Source organism: Lynx rufus, unplaced genomic scaffold (assembly GCF_022079265.1).
Source record: "Lynx rufus isolate CCGP_SWC_20201006 ecotype Redwood Valley unplaced genomic scaffold, mLynRuf1.p SCAF_18, whole genome shotgun sequence".
Lineage (NCBI taxonomy): Eukaryota > Metazoa > Chordata > Mammalia > Carnivora > Felidae > Lynx > Lynx rufus.
This window is the reverse complement of record NW_025814832.1, coordinates 11,008,216-11,032,970: the sequence shown is the minus strand read 5'-3', so window position 1 is coordinate 11,032,970 and position 24,755 is coordinate 11,008,216. Positions and strand designations below refer to the sequence as shown.

The window sequence follows — 24,755 nt, the reverse complement described above, 5'->3', positions numbered from 1 at the left end:
TTTGACTTAAACTGCTAAAAAAGCGATTTTCTGGCAAAGTTCCAGTAAGTAAAATGCCAGTAAATTATCACTTAAAAAAAAGAAAGAAAAGAACTATGTTTCCTCAGTGACATAATACAAGCAAACATGAATGATGGAGTAATCTTAAAATTTTTATCTTACTTAGATTATATTTCATCTCTCCAGGTCAAAGATAAGAAAAAAAAAGTGGGTACCAAGAGGCTCTTCTCTCACGATTTAAATCTGTTCATTTTTGGGGCGCCTAGGTGGCTCAGTCCATTAGGCATCTGACTCTTGATTTTGGCTCAGGTCATGATCTCACGGTTCGTGGGATCAAGCCCCATGTGGGACTTCACGCTAACAGCACAGAGCCTGCCTGGGATTCTCTCTCTCCCTCTCTGCTCCTTCCCTGCTTGCACACATGTGCATGCACTCTCTCACTAAAAATGAATGAATAAATAAATTTGTTCATTCTCTGCTCTATATTTCTAGCCAAAACCAAAAACCCATGGAACTGTCACATACATTACTCTCAACTCTCGTGATAGATCTGGCTGGCTCAGATGCACATCCCAGCTCAAACTCACCTGTTTGGATGCGATGTGGGCAGCATGAACTGGAATTCCACCACGCAGGTATTGTCCTTAAGCTGGCGATGTTGGACGCTGTTAAGTTCATAGGCAATGTAAGCCCTTCGAACATAAACCTGGTTAAAAAGTAACCCTCAATAAATACACTCCTTCAAAAACAGAAACTAAAAGATGGTTAGCCAGGAAAAAGATAGTCTTGAGAAGAGGGATGCAATGTAGAAGGAGGCTCTGTACATAAATAACTTGCTTTAATTAATAAAGCTGCAGTCTTAGGGCACCTGGGTGGCTCAGTTGGTTGAACGTCCGACTTTGGCTCACATCATGATCTCACAGCTCGTGGGTTCGAGCCCCGCATCAGGCTCTGTGCTGACCACTCAGAGCCTGGAGCCTGCTTCGGATTCTGTGTTTCCATCTCTCTCTCTGCTCCTGCCCCGCTTGCAATCTGTCTCTCTCTCTCTCTCAAAAATGAATAAACATTAAAAAAAAATTTTTTTTTTAAGTTGCAGTCTTAAAACTACACCCATGACTATAAATGAAAATAAAATTAACCTGCCTCTGCTGGACACCTCTGGCTGGGCCATAAACCTTTCACGTGAACCCAAACTTAGGGAGAAGGTTTGATCATTAGTAAAAGAAAGCATTATTTCAGTAGAAGGTAAAATCAAGCAGTGAGAAAAATGAGAGGTACTGATCTGAGCCACCTGAGGAGTGAAGGCAGAAGATAGAAACACTTGTTGTACAGTTCAACTCATTTACTATCTTGTATCTCTTCGTTTTGTTGTCCCACTACTCCAAATTATTTTAGATTATTTATAACCCGCCAAACCCTAGGCAAAAGCAGTAAGGCATAATTTGACATAACATCTCAAACACACTAACCTGACTCAAGAGTTAAAGAAATAGCAACAGGTTACATCACAGCAAAAACCGTAAGTGTGACCTTGTGCACTTCACAGCCAATTTGCCATGCACATAAAATGCTACATGCGATTCTATCATCATGTGAGGTATATAAGGAGATTTCTCATTAAATGACACGGAAGCACTCTAAGATACTTAGATATTTTTAAAATTTGGTATTTACTGAGTAGGATACATTACATTCCATCCACAGACTACAAATAAAAAGTAAGCCAAAGGAGCTTGCAACAGACTGCAGTGATGTCATATTACATAAAATCATCTAGAACACTCTTCTTCCATCTTCAAAAAACATCTACCTGGCAATTTATAGCCATTATTCAGGGCCTGCAATTTTTGTGCTTAATGAGGTAGTGTGCTGGAAACAGAAAAGTCTTTGAGCCAGATTGACCTGGGTTCAAATGCAAACCCTTCCAATTATTATCTACATAAATGTGGACCAGTCACAGTCAACCTCTCAGGAGTCTCACTTTCCTTTTGCTTCATGAAGTAATTGTAGGGTTAAATGAGAAAAGCAGTAAAGCAACTAAAACACAGTTCGTTATATGTTATTACTTTCTTTCTCATGACAAAATATTTCAATAGAGTTGCTTAAAAATTCAGAATATAACTAAAAATCCATTTTATTTCCCCCAAATCACAAAATGGTACATGTTCTGGTCAGCCATATATTTTTTCATTTATTGTTTTATATGGAATCCTAATTTATTCTGAAATGAGAGAATTCAAATACTTGGAAAGTAGAGACTATTGAAAAATGCTGGCAGCTATTTTCCTATGATTGGACAAGTGGTGATCAGTTCAGCTGAAAACACCTGAGTAAAGCAAGCATTTGTTTCAAAGGAAAAGAAGACTCTACTCTTTAGCACCAACCTTAAGCCCAAAGAAAAAGGACTGACACATTAGCCAAGTGGACAGAAGAGATCAGCTAGAAACCAAGAAAAAGGTGATATCACAATACTTTGAAAACTTACCTCCAGAGCTGCCATCCTCACTACCTGGTTGCTGTGATAGAAGAAGTTTGGTAGGACATCAAAAATAGATGTTTCAGACAAGATGAGTTTCTGGAAGGTACAGAGACAAGCTTAAGCCATTACATTCAAAAGGGAACAATTTCAGTGGACAATATTTAGCATTTTGAAGCAGATAGAGTAACCTAAGAATTCTGTCTAGGAATGTCCTGTATAAACTCACCTTCTTTGTGCCCCAGCTTCCTCAGCTACAAAATGGGGGTGGGGGGGGGGGGAATGACACCTATCCTCATGGGTCTGTTGCGAGCATTAGAAGAATGAAAATATGTAAAATTCTTAGAATAATATAGTGACGCATCATATGCTAATATTAGTGCTAAAGACCATAATTAACAGCCTTCCTGACATATATCTGTACTCAACTTCTTAAATACTGTCTCAATCCTCCGCTATGGTAAGCCACAGATTTGGACCCCAGTTGAAACCCTATATTTCAACTATTAACCAAATAAACAAAAATATCCTTTCCCCTTTTCTAGGTTCCCCGGAAGGAAATCTGACAGAAAGCCTGAAGATTCCCTTGGCTAGATAGAACAATATTACTATTATTTACAGGTAGAAAAACAAAGTCATTCCTGAGAAAATGGTTCTGTCTAAAAAGTAATAGTCAAGGTCCTTTCAATTAGTAGTAAAATTAGCCAACACTCTTTATACAACTGGTTCTGTATAAAGCTTAATAGTAAGCATTATAATAAGATAAAACTTAAATGACTTAAGTGGCTTTGTCTCTAGAAGACTAACAACTACCTGTTTATACATCTGGTTCAAATACCAGACATCAACTAGTGCTACCACTTAATTCTAGCCTAGAATACTTTCTAGATAAAAAGTACAAGAGGTAGAGACTTCATTTTTAAGCTAAATCACAATTATAAAAGCATTTTTATGAAAAAAACAACATTAAGTATAAATCATTTTATAAAGTCAAGGCATGAAATTTCATTTCAGATTGATTAATTGAACCAGGCTTAGGAATAAAGTGGACAAGAATGCACAGTGGTAGAAAAGGGCTTTATGTATACCTGCAGGTTCTCAATGCAAAACTGATGTCCATACATGTCAATAGCTGAAAGGAAGATAGACTCTACTTGGTTATGGCGAAGCTCATATGATGGCAAATGGGAGGCAATAAGAACCTAGAGTGAGAGCAAAATAAGAGGCATAAGTTCCTGAGGGAGTGATTATTCTAGCCTCCTATTAGGCAGCTCTGATACAAAAGCAATAAATATAAATCTGTAAGTGCAGGCATCAAAGATAAAACAGAGACCAAGTAAAACAACTTCTAGGTCCTGTAACATACAGCCAATGCCACCAATACTGCATCTCAGTTGACTCTCACCATGATTTGCGTTGTGGGCAATTTCCCACAGGGGGGCAGGGGGAAAGCAGAGAAAACAGCTTCAATCAAGTTCCCTCAGTGCATGTGATTTACCATTGTAAAGCCTCTAGTCCTGGGGACTGCATGACTAGCTGTTAATTGGGAATCAGGTCTGGCAGGGAGCAGCTGTGGGGAAGGTGGATGTCACAGAGCAAGGCTTTTGCAACTCTGAAGTAGAAACAAAGACTAGGAAAAGATGCTCTGACAGCCCCAAGTACTCAATATCAACAAGGAGGTATCGGGATGTAACACCAACGCATGTGAGGGGCAGAGAGAGTGAAAAGCAGTGTCACAAACAAACAGGGACACGGTAGGACCTGAATACTCTCAGCAGGTCACTGAGAGGTTCAATAACTTTGAGCAGTTCAGTGACATGGATACAATTGTAGAGAAAGCAGAAGGTCACTGAACAGCTTCAAATGCTGCTTCCTTGTCAATGCCCCGTGCACTGAAACACAAAGGGAGCGCCACTTCTTGGCTTCCCTGCTGAAACCTTTTGGAATGGAAATGAAGACTACAGGGTGAAACTAACTGGACTTCTCTGGGGTTGTTCTGATTGCTAGCACCTAAGATCCACTGCATTATCTTTCTGCTTTCCACACTTAATTTTTTCCTACACACTTAAAAAAAAGTTTTCACTTGCTTCTAAGCTCCCTTTGGGAAGTGAAAAATATTGAGTTTATTGCCATCCCTTAGTTTCCTTTCCCCCACATGACCCTGGTTTACTATCACAAGGTGATTAGGAAAGTCAGGGAATAGTAAGAGAATTTTATCAGGGGGAAAAGACTTCTATTTTAAACAGACTCAACATTAATGTTTTCCTTTCTCTTTAAAAAAAACATACTACGTGGGGCACTTGCATTAAACATCCAACTTTGGCCCAGGTCATGATCTCACAGCTTGTGAGTTCGAGCCTTCACATCCGGCTCTGTGCTGACAGCTCAGAGCCTGGAGCCTGCTTCTGATTCTGTGTCTCCCTCTCTCTGCCCGTTCTGCTCATGCTCTGCCCATCCCCTTTCTCTCAAAAACAGAAACAAACATTAAAAAAAAAAAATCTGTTAAAACTACAAATTCTCTCTCTGAAAAATAAATAAATAAACATTAAAAAAAAAAAAAAAAGACATACTACGTGAAAACATTTGTTTTGAGGGCCGTGAGAAGATGTACATAGAAAATTGTATGATCTGTGTCAGGAGATTGAATAAAAAACTCATTGTATGAAAACCATTTCTCCTTCAAGATAATCAACACATGTCCTTACCTGGCGTGCTCGAAGTGCCACTTTGGCATTGGTGGTCTTACTGAGTTGAGTTAGCTCTGTGAGGATATTCAGCAGCTCATCAGTGAGAGTAGGGTCCCGACCACACAACTGATCCTAATTGTTAATGTGAAAAAATATATGTACATCCACATTAAAAAGAACTGTGGATAGAAATTTGAAATGGGAAAAGGGACTAAAAAGAAAGCAAACAGAGCTGGATTAATAAGAAAATGCAAACTTCCTATTATTTGTATCCCAAACAATGTGTACAGAAGACCCAAGAAGAAGCCACTGCTGAGAAGCCCAAATTCCTCAGGCATTCAGATTCAAAGTTCCTAGTGAATTTCTTTATTAACATTATACTTTTAACATGCAGAAGAAATCATCAGGGACCATTAAAAGGGGCCAAGGGATTCTGAGTAAAAAACAACAGATGATGCCTCCAACTTTTAAGAGGTTTTAAATAATATAGGGACTGAGTCAGGCTTTCTTGTTCCCTCTCCCACTTTTGGAAAGAAGGCAGAATAAGGCAAAAGGAACCACTCCTGGTGGTTTTCATTCCAAACACCAAATGTTCAACATCCCAGGAGGGTGCAAAACAGAAACACAAGAGCAAATTATTCATTTATGAACACACACTATATAAAAACACTATCTCATATGTTGACAATTCTATTCCTGAAATCATTTATCCTCTTGCTGTACCAAGAATCATTCCACAATAACTAAACATGGTGAATCCTTAGATGGAGTAGAGGAAAAAACCAAGCTACTACTATACAATCCATGGGTTTATTCAATTGGGTCCTTCTTTTTCTAAAAATTAAAATTAGTTAAGAAAAAAAATCTCTATCTATTTTAAGAAAAATACTTCTCCAGTGGAGTATTAGTTCATTCCCTAAATTCATCCATTATCCATGTAATTTTCATCTAAGCTGAAAAAACTGCAAATGTGGATTTTATAAATAGCTGTCCTTTTTTTTTTTTTGAAACGTACAGAGTTACTTATAGAGATTCTAAACACTAGGGGCGCTTGGGTGGTTCAGTTGGTTAAGCGTCTAACTTCGGCTCAGGTCACGATCTCCTGGCTCGTGAGTTCAAGCCCTGCATCGGGCTCTCTGCTGTCAGCGCAAAGCCCACTTTGGATCCCTCCCCGGCTCTCTCTCTTCTCAAAAATAAATAAACATTAAAAAAAAAATTCTTAAACAATACCACATAAAATATATACCTTTAGGCATAGTTCCCTCTACTTTGAGTTTGAAATAATTGCTTTTATATTGTAGTGAGTTTTTATTCTCCCTCTGCTATAAATAGGACATGACAGATGACCAGATCCCAAAAGGCTTCCTGTTTCTGCCTTTTAATTTTCTTCCTTACCTTGATTATCGGCCTTTTTCCTGAAAAGCCTCCATTTCATATTTAACTTTCTTCATCTCAAAGGATACTCTTTATGGTCCCTTTACCACAACAGTATAAACAAAAGCTTGAGACTTTCAGCTTTTGAGGCAGATAGGCATTTCCCAAAACACCTCTTCTACAACCCCTACTGCCTTCCACACCACAGGGTAAACGGTTTGGGAGTACTCAGCACCACTATGCTGGGAAGAAGGCTTCTCAAACATTTTAAAGCAGGAAATACCTCCTGGTCTCCAATCCACCCACCAGAGGTCTGCTCCAAATATCCAGAGTCATAAAACACACGATGGGATTTATAGTTAAGGAAGTGCAAGTACTGTTTTCACATGCTGAACACAGTAAATTCACTGATCTGAGGGGGAAGATTCACCTGTTTGGCACACAGAAGTCACTGATCTGAGTGAGGAGGAGAAAGTGGCCTATCAAGTGACTATAAATCCAGGGTTCGGTTGAGCATGTGGTCATAGACCAGAGGGCCTGTTCAACCTACCCTAGGTATTAAGAGAAAAAAGGAGGGAGAAAATGCAACTAAGCTACATCTTTTGTTGAGATCTAAGGAGCGAAATAGAATTTCAAGGAAATGTATAAAATCACCAGGGACAAGACCACAGGAAGACAGAAGAACAGACAGATCACAGTGAATAAGGAAACCAAGATAAGGTTTTTCTATTAAATCCCTCTTTTCCTAATGTTCCTAATAGAGAAAAACATTCCTTTCTGAGGTACTTCCTCCACCCATCAGAATGTCCCATTGAAAGATCTAAAAACCTAACAGGTGTCCTGAGAAGTAAAACTCAGCTACTCTGCAAAAGTCCAGACTAAAGTCTCAACATCTAACAACAAAAACCAACATAACAAAATAAGAACACTAGCTACCTACTTGTATCAGACATGACAGCTTTGGAATGTTTTCCCTTGAAAGGAAATCCAGGTTTACCTCTTGGGATTAAATTAAAGAAATAAAAATGGAGCTATCTTCTTGCCTAACTATAGATCATGTTCTAATTTAAAACAATACACAAAACCACTTTTTAAAAAACCATTTTTTTTCCTTTTATCTTTCCACTATGAGAGAAAAGGAGGGAGAAAAGAGGTAGGGAAAAGGAAACAGTATCTGAAAGAAAAGGGAACTATGGAGACTTAAAACAATAATCGGGAAATAATTATTCATTCATAATCACCAAGCGACAACCTTTTTCTGGGCTCCTTGTGATAAAGTACAGAAACCAGGCCTTTCTGGGATGTGAAGTAGCAAATATAGTATCAATAAACTACTACATCCATTAGTTTATCCTAACTTGGATATTTTCCATTCAAATATTATTTTGCCCATTGTCATCATGAGCACTTAGAAAAAGATTGGCCGGGGCGCCTGGGTGGCTCAGTCAGTTAAGTGTCCGACTTCAGCTCAGGTCATGGTCTCACATTTTGTGGGTTCAAGCCCCGCATTGGGCTCTGCGCTGACAGTGCGGAGCCTGTTTGGGATACTCACTACCTCTCTCTGCCCCTTCACCATTCGCTCTTTCTCAAAATAAATAAACTTAAAAAATTTTTTTTAAACAAGAAAAAGATTGGCAATAGAAAATTAAATGTAGGGGCGCCTGGGTGGCTCAGTCGGTTAAGCAGCCGACTTCAGCTCAGGTCATGATCTCACAATCTGTGAATTCGAGCCCCGCGTCAGGCTCTGTGCTGACAGCTCAGAGCCTGGAGCCTGTTTCAGATTCTGTGTCTCCCTCTCTCTGACCCTCCCCCGTTCATGCTCTGTCTCTCTCTGTCTCAAAAATAAATAAACATTAAAAAAAAAATTAAAAAAAAAAAAAGAAAATTAAACGTAGAGTAACCTTCTCATCCCTTTCTTGTCCTTGGTCTGGACAAGAAAGACCAGGTATGTTCAGGTCCTAAAAGAAACCACCAGACACTGAAGACAATTCTACCTATCAGAACCAACAATCCGAAGATACAACATCCAAAAGGAAGTTTATGGCCCTCTAGACTAGAAGCAGGCTTCCTTTGGGAGGCCCAACATCACCATCTAATTCTGGTGAACATTTTATAACAAGGACATTAAATGGTGACTCAGTCAGCAGATGTGTTTCCTCAATATAAAGAGGTTTTTTTAATGAGCCTACCTGCCGAGTCTGGGATTACAGGTTACTTGCATAAATCTGCAGGCCAAAGTGAAAATAATTATTCAGTAATGGTTAAGATTGGTATCACACATTTATTTCTTGTATTTATTCTTAACCTGGATGGTGGCTAACTGCAGGGAATATTTCTGATGTACAGAAATATAACAAATGTGCTTAAGTGTCAAAACCATAACCAAAGTTATGCAGCTGACTGCCAGAAGAGCCCAAAATAATCCAACTTGATCTTAGCAACCTATGATTTGAAGACAATTCAGAATGGAATGTGACCTAATGTGTAATGCTCTCAAGACATTAACAATTGTTCAGGTAGGTGAGGCACTAATCCTAAAATCAGCAATGGACTGGTAGCTTCTTCCAGTCACAGCTGGACTTTTTGTAATTCCAAGGATGTCATAGGACAGGTTTAACAAGAAATTGTTAATATCACCTGTATTCAGTAAACTAGGACTAAGACACATAGGATAAAATTATTTGCAGTTATGTTAAGAAGAAGAAGAAGAAAAGGCTCCCAGTTAAAACCAAATCAAGGTTCACAGGCATAGCACTACTCATTAGGAAGCATGGTTTACATTATATTCATGTGGACCATACCAGAAATAACACATAAGTAGTGAGGGGAGGACTACTCAGCATCAAGATGGCTATGGAACATGTACTTTGTTATCTGGACAGCTATAAGAATGTTGATTATTTTTATTGGCGCCAAATTGCCTAATTTGGCTAGAGTCTCTTTAACTATCTCTAAGTAAACATAAATAGTATTTCCAAGCTTTTTCCTATGAAATTGAATTTAAGAAGTAAAAAGAGTTTTCAAAAAATACATTTGGTCTTCTAGACTTTGGTTTTAATTGAGGCACCGTGTTCCTCCAAATGGACTTTTGCATTTTACTTGATATTCTGCTTTCCAGATAGGGTAAAAGATTAGAACAAATTTGCTCAAGAGGCAAGTTGCCTGAGGCAAGCTACTACTAGGCAAGCTATGCTAATACCTGGAGGGGATGAGGGGTTCCTTGAAGCAGCCCACATTTCATAACACTGATTCACAGAAGCCTGATTGTCTTGATCCCTCCCTCTAGGTTCAAAAGCCCCAGAAATCATCATCTAGCTCAGCAAAGCACACCATCAACATTCCTGCTTCTAGAAAGCAAAAGATTGAAATGCCGGGCACATAACCATCAATCAGGAAGCCAAGGTAAGCAAAGAAAGGGGAAGTGGCAGAGAACACAAGCTGTGGAATTCCAATGCTACCATGTCCAGGTGGTATCTGTAAAAGACAGTGAGACCTAAGGAAAGAGTGATCCAAACTAGTAAGATAGCTTTTATCAGCTTACCAACATTCATGCAGATGTAGGATGGGGTGATGGCAGTGAGACCCTGCCATTACCAAAGAAAGAATGAGGAAACCCACACCTGGTATCCAGCAATATCACATTGGAAAGGAGCACCTCTCAAGCCTTCATTCCGGCTGCACATGACACGGCTACCTCTCTCAGCTCAAGCTGAGAAATCAATTAACTTCTTGATTTCCAAGTCTCTAAGATGAGGTGAAAGCAGCTGGTATTTCAAAAGAAACTCAATGATATGAAAGCCTATAGATCCTACTATATTTACTGAGTTTTGGTTTGTTTTTTTAAAGAAAAATGTGAAATGCCAAAATAAAGAAAAGGACAAATCCATCTTTCTGGTTCACATCTTCAACCTTTCTTCTTCTCCCCCTCCTCCTCCTCCTCCTCCTCCCCCCCCCCCCCCACCCAACTCTTCCTCTGCTCACCGTCCTATGCATCCAAACCCAAACACTAATAACAGCTCTTTTCTCCAAAGAGCTCAGCCTGTTGGAAAGAAAGTTTGGGCACTATCCATGCAGGTAAGAAGTAATCAGGATGACAAGGTGGGGAAAAAAGAACAGCAGCAAGTCAGAGTCCCATTGGCTTCTGCCTGTCCTGACTGGCAAAAGCAGAAAGCAAAGCCTCAAACCAGTTCTCTGACAGGCCCCAACGCCTCTGCAGCACCCCCCGTGTAATTACACACTTGAGTGACTGGACTCTGAAGAAAATTGAAGGCCTGAGCTCCGAACAGCTGCCATTTTCTCTCTCCATCACACCAGCGTGATTACTTGAGAAATGAACAGCCCCGGCTCAAAGCTACTCCAGAATTCTCAGAGGAAATATGGCTCCGTGTTCCAATAATGAGATTCTTAAGGCAAGCGTTACTTACAATCACTCCGCAAAAGGAGCGAGCCGAGCCCCTATATCTTACAAATTAGAATTTAAGAAACCCAGCGACAGTCTTGGACGATCATTACTCTTCTGCTGCTCCAAGGATTCTGGGCTTTGGTCTATTTTTAGTGCAGAAAACTGTTAAGTCCTTAAAAAGGTAATCATAATAAAATGAAAACTCACCATCATTAACTCCCTAAAAAGGCAAATACACCCCATTTTAGGTCCAAACTGAGAGATTCTTCCACTCCCTCCTCATTACCCTTTTCTGCTGCAAAGTCTTGTTTTATCCAAATGAGAATTAGCAATCCTTATGTTAAAATTAAAAAAAAATCTAACTAGTCACAGATATCTTCATTCTTTTGATTGAAAAAAAATCATCAAATTACCATAGATAATAGCACTTCTTTGCTGAAACCTGTCACTTGGGGAAGTTGAAATATTTTATACTGCTGATATATATTTTTTTCTTTCAAATGCATCTTCTGATTTCCCCACCATCTAGCCATTCTATGGTAGCAAAGGTAATGAACTCTCCTTGTAATTATGTTTTTAAAGGTAGCTATTCTAAAAAAAATGTTATATCCTTGAGAGTTAACCAGCTAGGCAGACATGAAGTTGTGGCACTGTTGTTAAACACAAATGTGAGGTAGGTAGTTTCCCTTTATTCTAAACTATGGAATAACAAAACAGCAGTGGCAATTTATAGTTTTTCTTTTTCCCCCTCCAAGAAGAAAGAATGGAATTAAGGTACCAAAAATGTCAATTCCACAAAGGGACAAGAGAGGAAACTCTAGGAGTAAAATGGTACTTTGGTCCCCCAAAAAGGCAAAAAAGGCAGCCATAAGGCAGCTGTTCATGGGTTGGGGACTCTAACAATAGTCCTATGAAACTCTGATTCTAAGAACTAACTCAATCAGAAGAATCTAGGAATGAAGGACTTACATACTGTGTTTAAAAATCCTTAAGTTCACAAAAATTCTACCCACTGGTCAAATGTACATTAATTCTATTCACATTCTCACCTTTCACTCCCACTTTCTACTAGCTCTCATATTACGAGGTTATAGGGACAAAAGCATGCATCCACTACCATTACAAGAATCTGAGCTTGGAGTTCTATGTAAGTAAAACAGAAAGGGACCAAAGAAGATGCAGAATAAATTTAAATTTCTTTGGTGTGAGGGGCAGTACTGGATTTCTAACACTGTTTTTCATTCTTACATTTTGGGACGTAATAGCCACTGCTGACATTCATGGAAAAAACAAGAGTTCTGAAGAAAAAGTATACTGGCTAAATAAGACTCAGTTTTAAAGCTATTGTCATGAGTGACACCAGGAAGCACAAGGCATCTCTCAGCAGAATCAAGAGATTTGAGTTCCTGTGCATGATTGCATGCATAATAGCCAGAACAATCCTTTCCTGACAGGAGTAGGTTCCTTCAGGTCAAGGACAGAGGTAAAGGTGAGAAACCATTCATCTACAACTCAAGCGCCATTCATGCCAAAATTACAGGAGACAAGAAGCTGTTCCTCTGACCACAGAACCTCAGAAGGAGAAATGTTTTCTCAACAACATCAACCATCCTTACAGGTTCTGAAAAATGGTACTCACAATAAGCATTGTGACCAGAAGATTCTTCTTGGTGACTTGAGCATGAGAGAAGATATAGTTTAGCACAGTGTTCATGTCACTCTTGTTCTCTTCTCGAAGGACAAACACACATTTGTCATAGTGACCTGCAAGCAGCAAAAAGAACTGGTCATCATCTATGGTTGAGTGTTCACATTTACATGCCATTTGTTTGTTTGTTTAATGTCTATAATTCACCTGATAAGCAGTGAAACATTGTAAGAATTTTCTTGGATAGGGGCACCTGGGTGGCTTAGTCAGTTAAGCGTTCGACTCTTGATTTGGGCTCAGGTCACGATCTTGTGGTCGTGCAATGGAGACCTGTGTCAAGCTTTGCACTGGTGGTGCAGGGCCTGCTTGGGAATTCTCTCTCAAAATAAATAAAAATTAAAAAATTAAAAAAAAAAGAATTTTCTTGGATGGATTTGTACAGAATTGGTAATGAGGTTTAGTAAAAGAAATGCCGGTAGGAGTCAGGCAATCTAGTGCAAGATCTGGGCTCAAAGCCTAGCTGTATTACCAATTTCCTATGTGCTTCTTGGCAAATCGCTTTCCCTCTCTGAACCTCATTTGCATCCCCCACTCCCCCAAAAAAGGTAGAGGGAAGGTTTGTCTTAGAGACTGAGCTGTTGGTGGTAATTCCAATCCTCACCCTTACTCTAAACTCTCATTTAGTTTCCTGAAATGATTTCCTTAGAAGAGAGGATTCTGTTGCTTAAAAAGAAATGTCAATACCATTAAATTTGATGATCTTTAAAGTCTGCCCCAGCTTGAGATTCTGGCTTCATGTCTGACTCACTGAAAATGTTTCACCCTAACTATAAGGAACAGGTTTTTGTTTTTGTTTTTGAAGAGGGGGCAGAATGAGGGTGAGACTCCCAAGCAGACTCCATGTCCAACGCAGAGCCCAATGAGGGGTGGGGGGGCTCAATCTCAAACCGTGAGATCATGACCTGAGCTGAAATCAAGAGTTGGATGCTTAACTGACTGAGCCACCCACGTGCCCCTAACTATATGGAACAGTTTTAGCTCAAAAATAAAGCAACACAAACTTATCAATATCTGTAAGGGGGATGGTTGTTACCTCTGAAATCAACATTTTGCCCTGTGAATCCATGAAACAGCTAAACAACACCTAGCCATTCCAAATCCAAACTAAGGCATAGATCAAGGAGAACCTTGCATTAAGTCAAAAGGTCTGCAGGGAGAATACAATTATGTACATCTTCATTGGCCCTTCATAAGGCCACCAGGGGTAGGTTAGTTCTGGCTAGGAAAGCTATGTTTTGCCACAGAAACATAAGGATCAGGTTTACTGTAGTGATATCTACCACAGCATAGAAGTAATATTCACTTTTTCAGAAAACAGCTTACTCCAGAATTAAATTTCCAAGCAAAGGAGAATTAGTGTTTGAATAGTCTCAATCAAGGTCAGAATTTTATGAAATTATGAAAATACTAAAGGATTATCATCTCAATTCAGATTCCATTTTAAGTTACAAACCAGAACAGTTCTACTGCATTACTATGGATTCCTAGAATACTGAGTACATTCAACCAGGGTAACTCGGTTCTGTTTTAAATATTAAAGATAAATATGAATTTTTGTCAATATGAAACTAAATATATCTGAATAAAGAACTTAATTCAGATATATTTGAATTAAGAATTGACAATTTCATATAAGACCTATTTAGAACAAAATAGAATTAGTTGTCCTATATAAATTCATACTTTTCCCAACCAACACTTAACTTTGAAGGCACAACAGAAATATATCTTGGTAAAGGGAATTACTAGAACAAGGACAGATAAAAAGAATATTTACCCAGGGAAAAGACAGCAGAGACACTAAGCAGAAAGAAAGTAATGACACCACATTTTTAAAAACCTTTTGTTGTGAGATATACATACAGCAGAATAAATACCCATATAACTACCATCTATCTTAGAACATTTTTAATTATCTTTGAAGGATCCTATGTGCTCCCCCTCAGAAATACCTACTGAGCTGAATTTTATGTTACTCACTCTTTTGCTTTTCTTTACATTTATTCCATTTACGTCTCAACATTATGTTTGTGAAACACATCCTTCTGTCCATATGTATAACTTGGTTCCTCAACTTTCATTGCTGTATAGTAATCCATTGTAGGAATATACCAGAATTCAATTATTTATTCTACTTATGTAATTCTAATGGTTTCCTATTTTGCTGTTATGAACAATGCTGCCAATAAATAGTCCCATATGTCTCCTTACAAACATGTGTAAGAGTTTCTCTAAAGTTTATTATCTAAGAGTAAAATTGTGAGATTGAAGAATACATAAAACATTCAACTCTATTAAGTTCTGACAAACTTTTCCAAAGTGGTTTACACTTTGGAAATTTGCACTGTTACTTACAGAAGTAGTGAAAGATGATTTTTTAATTTTTGCCAATCTTACTGTGTTTTCGGCTTTCTCTAATTAGCAATGAGATTGCACATCTTTTCAATTTGTGGATTGTTTGTATCCTTCCTTTTATGAATTATCCTTTTATATCTTTTGCCTATTTTTTTTTCTTTTGCCTATTTTTCAAAGAAGTTGTCTTTTTACTTATTTACTAACCCCTTTCATTATAGGCGTAGGTTTTATAAGTACCTTCTCCCACTTTGTGGCTTATGTTTTCAGTCTCTTTATGGCATCTTTTCATCAGCCTTTTCCTTTCTAGTTTACACTAGATGTGTGGTTTACACTAGATGTGTGTCTTCCATGACAAATCCTTCCCTACCCTGAGGTCATACGGCTATTCTCTTAAAAATTTAGTAGTTTTGCCTCTTTAGAACATGTTTAAGTCTTTAATTCATCTGGAATTGACTTCTGTGCATACGGTTTAAGACAGAGATCCAATTTCTTTTTTTGGTTTTGGAAATAAATAAGCCATTGTAGTAGTATCATTTAATGAGAAAGAAGTCTATCCTTTCCTCATGATCTAAATGCCTGTTCTGTTATAATGTAAACTTTCATATATATGTGGATGGATCTGTTTCTGGGCTACTATGTTCCATTGGTCTATTAATTTTTCCCTATACCAATATCACAATCTCTTCATTAATATGGCTTTAGATTAAACCTTGATATTTCACTGGAAAATCCCTCCACCTTGTATTTCTTTAGAAGTATCCTGGTTAGGGGCGCCTGGGTGGCTCAGTCGGTTGAGCGTCTGACTTCCGCTCAGGTCATGATCTCACAGTTTGTGAGTTCAAGCCCTGCATCGGCTCTGTGCTGACAGCTCAGAGCCTGGAGCCTGCTTCAGATTATGTGTCCCCCTCCCTCTCTGCCTCTCCCCTGCTCATGTTCTGTTTCTGTCTCTCAAAAGTGAATAAATATTAAAAAATAAATAAAATTTAAAAAAAAAGAAGTATCCTGGTTATTTTCAGACTTTCCTTTCATATAAATTTTAGAATTAGCTTGAAAAATTCCATGAAGATACCCTACTAGGATTTTTACTGAACATCAGTGAATCTGCAGATGAATTCCAGGAGAATCAATACTTTGCAGGTGTACACTCCAATCTAAGACCATGATACTTATTTAGATCTTCATTACTATTTACTCATAATTTTCTTCAAAAAAAGGCTTGTACATTTTTTATTAGACTTATTCTTTAGTGTTCCATATTTTGGGTTGCTATTTTAAATGGCGTATTTTTCTAAACTGCTTTTCTAAACAATTGTACTATAAAGACACACAAAATTCAATATACATTTGAATTTTGTATTCAACAACCTTTTTAGACTTTAATTCCAACAATAAATATGTGGATTCTTTGAGCTTTTCCAGGTAGATATCATACATATAACAGTGGCAGATTTATTTCCTTACTCCTTTCCAGTCCTCATACCTTTTAATTCTATCTTATTGCACTGGCTATCACATCCAGTATGATGCTGAATAGAAGCAGTGAGAGCAGGTGCCCTCGTCTTATTCCTGTCTTAAAGAGAATGCTCTCAACAATGCTTTCAATTTTACTATTATGCATGAGGTACCCTACAGATTTTTTGGTGGGGAAACTTTATATGTCTAAAGAAGTTCCATCTTATTCTTCATTTGCCAAGAGTTTCTCATGAATGAATATTAAATTTTGTCAAATATTTTTCCCCCATATCTTTAGGTGACCATGTTTTTTCCTCTTTGAATCCCTTAGATAATAAATCACATTAGTTGGTTTTTCCAATATTAATCAAGCTTGCATTAGTAGGATAAAGACAATTTGGTTGTGATGTGTTATTTTGTATATACACTGATGGATTTGGTTTGCTAATATTTACTTGAGGATTTTTGCTGGTTATGAGTGGCACAGGCGTCCTTTAAAAGATGCAAAAGGAAGCAAAATACGTAAGATGTTAAGTAATATTTCTAATTATGATGTTTCACTGCCACCTTGTGGCAGGAAGCAATATCAGCAGTCTGTAGCTTTTAAAATCCTACCTAGAGGTATTTCACATTTAGAGACTTCATACATCATTTAATGAAGCTCTTCAGAGAAAGCCAGGGATAAATTCCACCTAAATGATACACTGAATAGTACTGGAAAATCTGAGCCTTTTTCACATGTCTGCGGTTCAATCCGTGGATTAGCTGCCAAGAGGCAAGCTCTTCAGATACAGTTTTTCAATTTCAGCCTGGTCATGACTCAACCAACTCTCACTAAACAAGGTCAAGAAGACATCAACAGGGAATACTAATCTCTACTAGAAAAATTATCTCAGCCCTTTCCCAGAAGGCACACCAGATTCACAATCTCATCAAGCTGTCTTTGTTGTTCTTTCTTTGGCACTAGTGGGAAATGGAGGTTTCGTTTTTAAGAAAGTGGTGACAGGGCAAGAGTTTGTTAATGGTAGGTGTTAGTGACAGGATGAACTGGCTCTGCTGCTGCACAGTCCTATAAGGAAGCTTTCTCAGAAACAGAGTCCTCAGGAAGAGGTTTACCATTCTGGAACTGTGTCTCTACTCGTAGGTACTGCCGTAGCAGATCCATCACAACAGCCTTCATGTGGCCTCGGATGCCACTTCGGTACCTAGGCAAGCAGAAAAAATGTCCACTGAAAAACCTGACAGGCTAATACTATTAGAATAACAGACTATTTAAATAAGCCCAGAGCTTAAATTCTAAGCCTCAGAAATCTGCCTATAGACAAGAGTTTTTGTGGGGTTTTTTGTTTTATATAAAAGGAAAGAAAAAAAGGAGAACAAAACAAAACCAAAAACCACTTGACAGCCCTACTGAACAACACCCTGGTTCAGTTCCCACTGCTACGTAGAAATGATCATTATACTCCTGAAATGGCTCAGGGATATCTGAAAAATTTATGAGCATCTTAGAGTTGAAAATGTTCTGTGAATGTTCCTTCAGTCCAATAGTTGGCTATGGAAGCTAAGAAGAATGAATGTCTTACTTAGCCTTGTGCCAGAAGAAAAATTAAGAGTTTCATCAAAATTACCAGGAAAAAAAAGCAATGAAATTTCTATGCTTTAATAATTCACAGAAAGATGGAGAACACAAAAGTCATCAGAAATATTTTAGCTCACAGTCCTAAGATATTTAGATATCTAAGGTATTTAGAAAATACCTATACTTCCCAAGACACAAGTGCTTTCTAATAAGTCAAACCTGAGATAAATCTCTTGGTGCGTACTTAGAATAAAGGAAGGTATGGGTATGAACAGGTCTGGGAATCCTGTGTATCCTGGGAATCACATTAACTTTACCTCTGTACCAGCTGGACAATGCTCTGAGTGTTCATGAAGAAAACTTCCCGTTCAGATTTCCGGTTCAATGTAGCTGCATGGCTATCTAGGATGTTGGCAATCTAAAGAAGAAAGAGGGAAAAAAATGAAGCCAAACCCAACAAAGAGACCTAAAGCATTAGCCTGTGTAGCATCACCACCAATACTCTTAATTATAACACAAAAATTTCCATCTTTCACATGCTGGGAGCAGCTGGAAGTTACTGGGCATAGTTTAGAGGCTTGTGTTAAATAAGCAAGCAACTTTTATTTCTTTTCACACTTTCCTAGATGAACTAATGAGTGTAACACAAAAGCTACCATCCTACCAGAGGCCCTTGACAGGCAAGATATGTTTACAGTCAAGGTTCAAACTTTATTCCTCACTTGCCTACCTTAACTCTCTACATGTAAATTAGCTTCACAGGCAAAAAATAAGCATGCTGCTGGGGTAGTAAGAAGTTGCTGCTAATAAAACTACAAATATCCCTCCACTTTAAATTCACAAAATTCCTCTAATTAGGGCATAGGCCCAAGAATAAACCTCTATTTTTTTTTATTTTTTTATTTTATTTTTTTCAATGTTTATTTATTTTTGGGACAGAGAGAGACAGAGTATGAACGGGGGAGGGGCAGAGAGAGAGGGAGACACAGAATCAGAAACAGGCTCCAGGCTCTGAGCCATCAGCCCAGAGCCTGACGCGGGGCTCGAACTCACGGACCGCGAGATCGTGACCTGGCTGAAGTCGGACGCTCAACCGACTGCACCACCCAGGCGCCCCAGAATAAACCTCTATTAAGTAAAAGATTTTTTCTTATAATCACAAATACTTTTACACTTCACATATAGTATTTTATTGGGCTTATATCCTGAGACACATTTGTGAAGGGCACAATACTTAAGACTGCAAAAGCACAACATCCAGACAGAGGATCCAAGCAGGAAGGAATCCCACAACATGAACTCCAGAACTGCTAGCTAGTAGAGAAATGTAACTCTATAAATACCTGCTGGCTGGGAAACTGACAGAGGACTGATGTGATGTTGCTGGCATACTGAGCCATTTCCTTCTTGATAGACTTCTCCACATTCGGGGGAATACGGCCAGAGACACTGGTCATGATATCTTGCAATTCTAGGAGAGGCAAGGAGGGATCTCTGAGGGTCTTCATCAACCGCTCTACCCAGTCTTTTACCTGAGAAGGAAATAAGATCCACACAAAATTAAAACCATCTCCAAAATAAAGTGATATATCTGGATTCAGTATCATGCAGTATTTACTATGAAACTATAATATAGGCATCTAACTCTGCCCTCATTCTCTGGTTTAAATCCCAATTAAATGTGAAGTCAATGACACAGATAAGCAGCAAGGATTTAAAGACTCCCCATCCCACAACTAAAGGTGAGAGAGTTTCAGGCCAAACAGCTTTCTTTTCCTCCCTCTAAAAAAATCCTTGTGTGATTTTTAAACTATCTTGGAGAACAGTACCCTATTTGTACACCCTTTCCCCAAGAGAAGTGATTCATACCCTGCTACTAAAAAAAGGATCTGGAAGGCAGTATCCATTCATTACGTTGACCAGATTATCCAGGACATAATGGAACACTCGATGGAGCTTCTCGCCTCTCAGTGCTGTGCTCTGGATCCGTGGCAGACTACCCGTGTGAAGCTCAGCCTGTCAACCCCAATGAGAGATCAAGTCACCCACTACCTTTTAGCCAGGTTACACATACACACTGCAACTTAGAGTCATCATTCAAAACCAAGACATCTCTTTACCATACCCAGCTACAAGGAGAGAAATCAATGGAGGAATCATCAGAGGAAATCATAGAATCTTAGTATCGTAGTAATTTCTGCAAAACCTAGTTCCATAATGCTATAGGCGCAAACACAAGGCATGAGATCGGGGGGAAAAAGCATAAGAAAAAACTAGCAAACTACGCATTGAAATCATCTGCCCCTCCAAACTACCCCTACCATGTAATCAACGCTTAGAGAGCAATATTAAAAGTACCCTCCTACTTACCTGTTGGACCTTGCTGGGGTTGTCTAACTGCATTTTGGCTATCACACAGCCAGGGTCAAGAGCTGCTCCAGGCCGTTTGACATAATGGATACAGCCAGACTCTGCTGCTGTTAAGGTCATTACCATCTTCATCACCTGTAACAAAAAATAAATAAAATTACAGCTTAGCCTCTCTTTACAATGAATGATTTAAAGAAGCCAGTTTTCCCTTCAACATCTAAGTCTACCTATCTAACACTATCTCTAATTCCATCCAGAATAATGAGAACCTTGAAATCTCCAACAAAGTAGAAGGAGGGCAATTAGAAAATCTCAGGACCTAGCTTTAGGGATTAATGACAGCTACCGACATTTCTTGTTTCTAATGTTTAAATTGATTTTGCCATAGTTTGTGTTTTACTTGTTTTATACTTAGACTTGATTAACAGTTCAGCCTCCTTATACCCATGATCTAGGTGTTGGTCTGTCAACCAAAGATACCCATGCCAAAATCGAGGGTCATTGTTTACTCTTCTTTCTCCCTTATCTACCAATTACCAAGCCCTGTCAAACTTCTCAAAAATCTTCCTCTCCAACCATGTCTTTGGTTTAGGCCCTCATCGTACCTGTTCTAGAGTACTTGAAAAACCTCCCAACAGAATTCCCTATCCTCTATACATCTCCAACGAGGTCACTAAATACAATCATTCTACAGCCCAAATCTCGTTGTATCCGTTGTCTATGTAAAATCCTTTTATGACTCCTCACTGCCTCCAGGGGAGCCTAAACGTCTTAGTGTGTCTCATAAGGTCCTTCATGATCTCAAGTTATGATGACTTACTTGGCATGTTTGCTTGGCACTTCCCATTAAACCTTAGCCAATTCTCAAGCAATATCGATGTACTTGCAGTTCCCTAAATATACTATACTCTCTTCTGTGCCTTTGTACACACCGTTCTTCCCTTTAAACATTTGTCCTGCCCTTCTTCACCTGGTATATTACTATCTACCTTTTAAAGAATTTTCTATTTATTTTAAGTTTATTTATTTTGAGAGAGAGAGAGAACAGAGAGAGAGGGAATCCCAAGCAGGTTCTGCACCATCAGCACAAAGCCTGATGCAGGGCTTGAACCCACAAACTGCAAGATCATGACCTGAGCTGAAATCAAGAGTCAGATGCTTAAGAGACTGAGCCACCCAGGCACCCCTAAAGATTTTTTTAATGTTTCTTTATTTTTGAGAGAGAGAACATAAGTGGGGGAGGCGCAGAGAGAGAAGGGACAGAGGATATGAAGTGGGCTCTGTGCTGACAGCAGGGAGCCCAACATGGGGCTTGAACTCACAAACCACAAGATCATGACCTCAGCCGAAGTCGGATGCTCAACTGACTGAGCCACCCAGGTGCCCCAACTATCCATCTTTTAAAAGTAAGCTCAAAGTCCCCTCTCTTTCAGGAGGTCCTCCCCTACTATCCACCACATCCACCAGCTGCACCCCAATTTGGGTTAAGTGACCCCCCTGCACTCTGTGCTTAACTCTCTCGGAATTCATATTTCATTACTTGTCTGTTTTGTGGCCCCACTCCACCTATCTTTATTTTTTTTTTCTTTATAACCAACCAGTAAGCACTGTTGTTGCCCAGTATCTATCTTTGGAGCAAGAGATTCCTCATCCGTCAGAGAAAAACTGTGAGCTTTTTATTTGTTTTTAAAATCATGTTCATAAGCCAATTAAACCAACTGATGCTCTTTACTTTCTTTTTCTTTTCTGTTACTCTTCAGTCCTAGTCCATCCCAGCAGATGCTTTCTCCACCTTCCCCCCACCCGCCCATGCCCTGAGAGGCCCACCACCACACTGACCTCAATCTCAGCATAGCACTGGCCAGAAAACACATGGCCTCCATCCTCCACAATATACTGGATTAACTTCCCAGCAGAAGGTGAGCGCATCACTGAAGGGTCATTTTCCTTCTCAAACACACAGGTCTTATTGCCAATTGTGATACGATATCTAGGAGGTAAGTAGGAGTATGTAAGCCAATAAATAAAGCACCTTGGGTTGTAAAGGAGAATGTCAGAATAATGTCAATCTGAAATAAAACAAAAACACAACAAAAACCCACAACCCTCCTTCCTCAAACTGGAAACTTTATTCTGTATACACACAGGAAAACAGAACATTCATCCCATCTTTGCTGACAATGCACATAGACAAAATCTCCTTCAATAAGGGTCAAATTATGGTACCTCTGTATGATGGAATATTATATGACCATTGAAAAGAATAGACAACTCTATTTTAAAAAAAGAACATGAAGATGATGATGATATAATAACTAACAACTAATAACAACTAATAATTTCTTGAATGCTTATTATGTCCCAGGCAATGTTTTAAGCACTTTACATGTGTTAATTCATGAAACTGTCGCACTAATGTTGAATAACTGGTGTTGAACGGTCTATGATAGCTGTTAAAGGAAAAAAAGAAAGTGCAGAACAGTATCTAAAGGTTATTTTTACTTGTGAATGTATGCAAAAGAAAAACACAGTATGTACATATATAAAAATTATATATCCACATAAAATTTCTGCAAAAATAAACTGTTAACAGTGGTTGATTGAAAAGATGAGAACTTATTTTTCATTCTCTACTCACATTGGAGTGGCAGAGAAACAGTGTTTTTAACTGGAAATAAACACTTTTGTACTCTTGAAATCTTTGTTAAGTACATGTACTATTCTTTTTATTTAAAAAAGAACACCCAAATAGGCCCCAAAAAATCCCCAGAGCTGGTGACTACTGAGAGGAAAGGTTGATACAATGACCAGCAAATGGACCTCACACAGTCCCTTACCTATCTACTTCCTCCTTCATGTATGTGGTATAACTGCTGCCATCATAGGACAGGAGCAGCCCTCCATCACTCAGCCGATGCACATCTACTTCTACGCATGAGCCGTTCATGATCACCACATACGAGTTGGGGGACTGTCGAGTCACCTGTACGGAATGAGAACCAGAAGGGACAAGTCAGTGTGTCCCTTCCAGGTGGAACCCCAGACAAAATTTCAGTACCTTAAAGATATAGGTAAGAAAGCTCTGTCAGAGAGGAAGGTGCTCTTAGCATCAGTATCTGTGGGCATGACTCAGCCCTGTTGCAAGCTAATAGGGTGACCCTAGATGCTTTTCCCTAGTCTGGTTATTCTCTGACTCCTGATCTCTTGGCTGCATATGTCACATTGAAGGGCACTAAAACACTGACACAAATGACTGTAATTTCACTAATACCCTATCCTGCAGTAAACCAAACATTTCCCCCATATCTTGACCTTTAAAGAAAACAAGCTAACAAAGAAAGACAAAAAGTAAGGTGTAGTCTTCAATTGGGTTCAGCATACCTTAAGTACATATTTGACTCCCTCATAGATAAGTTCAACATCTACTGTATTCAGAAGCGTATGAGCAGGAAGAACTTGACCCCTGAAAGAACAACAATGTGAGACACATCTACTCCTAGAAAGTTCCAGAAGTTCATAAGGAAATCTCAAAGGTTATTAATTGTAGCACTTCCTAGAACATCAACACCAGAAGCAACCTAAAGGACCATCAGTAAGCAACTGATACATGAATTATGAAAAAGCCTTATAATGAAATATTATACAGCCATCAAAAAGATGAAAACATTTATGTACTAATATGAACTACCCTCCAAGTTATACCATTAAATGAAAAGGGTAAGTGAAATTGTGAACAGTTTCAGAGTATGCTACTATTTGTGTTTTTAAAAAACAGGGGGTTGAGGGGCTCCTGGGTGCCTCAGTTGGTTAAGCATCTGACTTCGGCTCAGGTCATGATCTCACAGTTTGTGAGTTCGAGCCCCATATTGGGCTCTGCTAACAGCGCGGAGCCTGCTTCAGATCCTGTCCCCACTTTCTCTGCCCCTCCCCAGCTTACACATACTCTCTCTCTCTCAAAAATAAATAAACATTAAAAAAAATAGGGGGTGGGATGAAACAAATATTACGTGTATATGCTTACATATATTTATAATATGTCTGGAACATCACAGAAAAAACTGGTAACATGGGTTGACTACAGAGAAAAAAACTAGGTGGTCAAAGAACAGACCTAAGAAGGAAAATTTTCACTATCTACCTTTTTTGTGCCTTTTGAGTTTTGAACCATGTGAATATATTACTGGTTATTATAAATAAATAAAATTAAAACTTAAAAAAAGATAAATGCTCCACTACAATCAACCCTCATCTGCTCTTATCAACTGGGACTTCATTTGGGGTAGTAAAAGAAAAAAAAAAAGGCAATAGTCCATGGCTGGGTTCAGGGGAAAGGGAAGGACATTGCCAAGGAG

The 24,755-nt window shown here is 38.8% G+C and overlaps 1 protein-coding gene across 1 annotated transcript in view; it reads right to left on the bottom strand.

Moving 5' to 3' along the window:
• ACACA (acetyl-CoA carboxylase alpha) overlaps positions 1 to 24,755 on the bottom strand; it is a 282,243-nt gene that overhangs the window by 136,112 nt on the left and 121,376 nt on the right. Inside the window, exons 17-29 of the mRNA XM_047080882.1 lie at positions 23,785 to 23,866; positions 23,241 to 23,386; positions 22,243 to 22,393; positions 20,404 to 20,538; positions 19,903 to 20,049; positions 19,377 to 19,565; positions 18,351 to 18,451; positions 17,571 to 17,659; positions 12,579 to 12,703; positions 5,182 to 5,295; positions 3,565 to 3,678; positions 2,486 to 2,575; positions 588 to 706 (exon numbers count right to left, since the gene is read on the bottom strand). Coding sequence (XP_046936838.1) covers positions 588 to 706; positions 2,486 to 2,575; positions 3,565 to 3,678; positions 5,182 to 5,295; positions 12,579 to 12,703; positions 17,571 to 17,659; positions 18,351 to 18,451; positions 19,377 to 19,565; positions 19,903 to 20,049; positions 20,404 to 20,538; positions 22,243 to 22,393; positions 23,241 to 23,386; positions 23,785 to 23,866 — 1,602 coding nt within the window. The remainder of the gene's footprint in view (positions 1 to 587; positions 707 to 2,485; positions 2,576 to 3,564; positions 3,679 to 5,181; positions 5,296 to 12,578; positions 12,704 to 17,570; positions 17,660 to 18,350; positions 18,452 to 19,376; positions 19,566 to 19,902; positions 20,050 to 20,403; positions 20,539 to 22,242; positions 22,394 to 23,240; positions 23,387 to 23,784; positions 23,867 to 24,755) is intronic.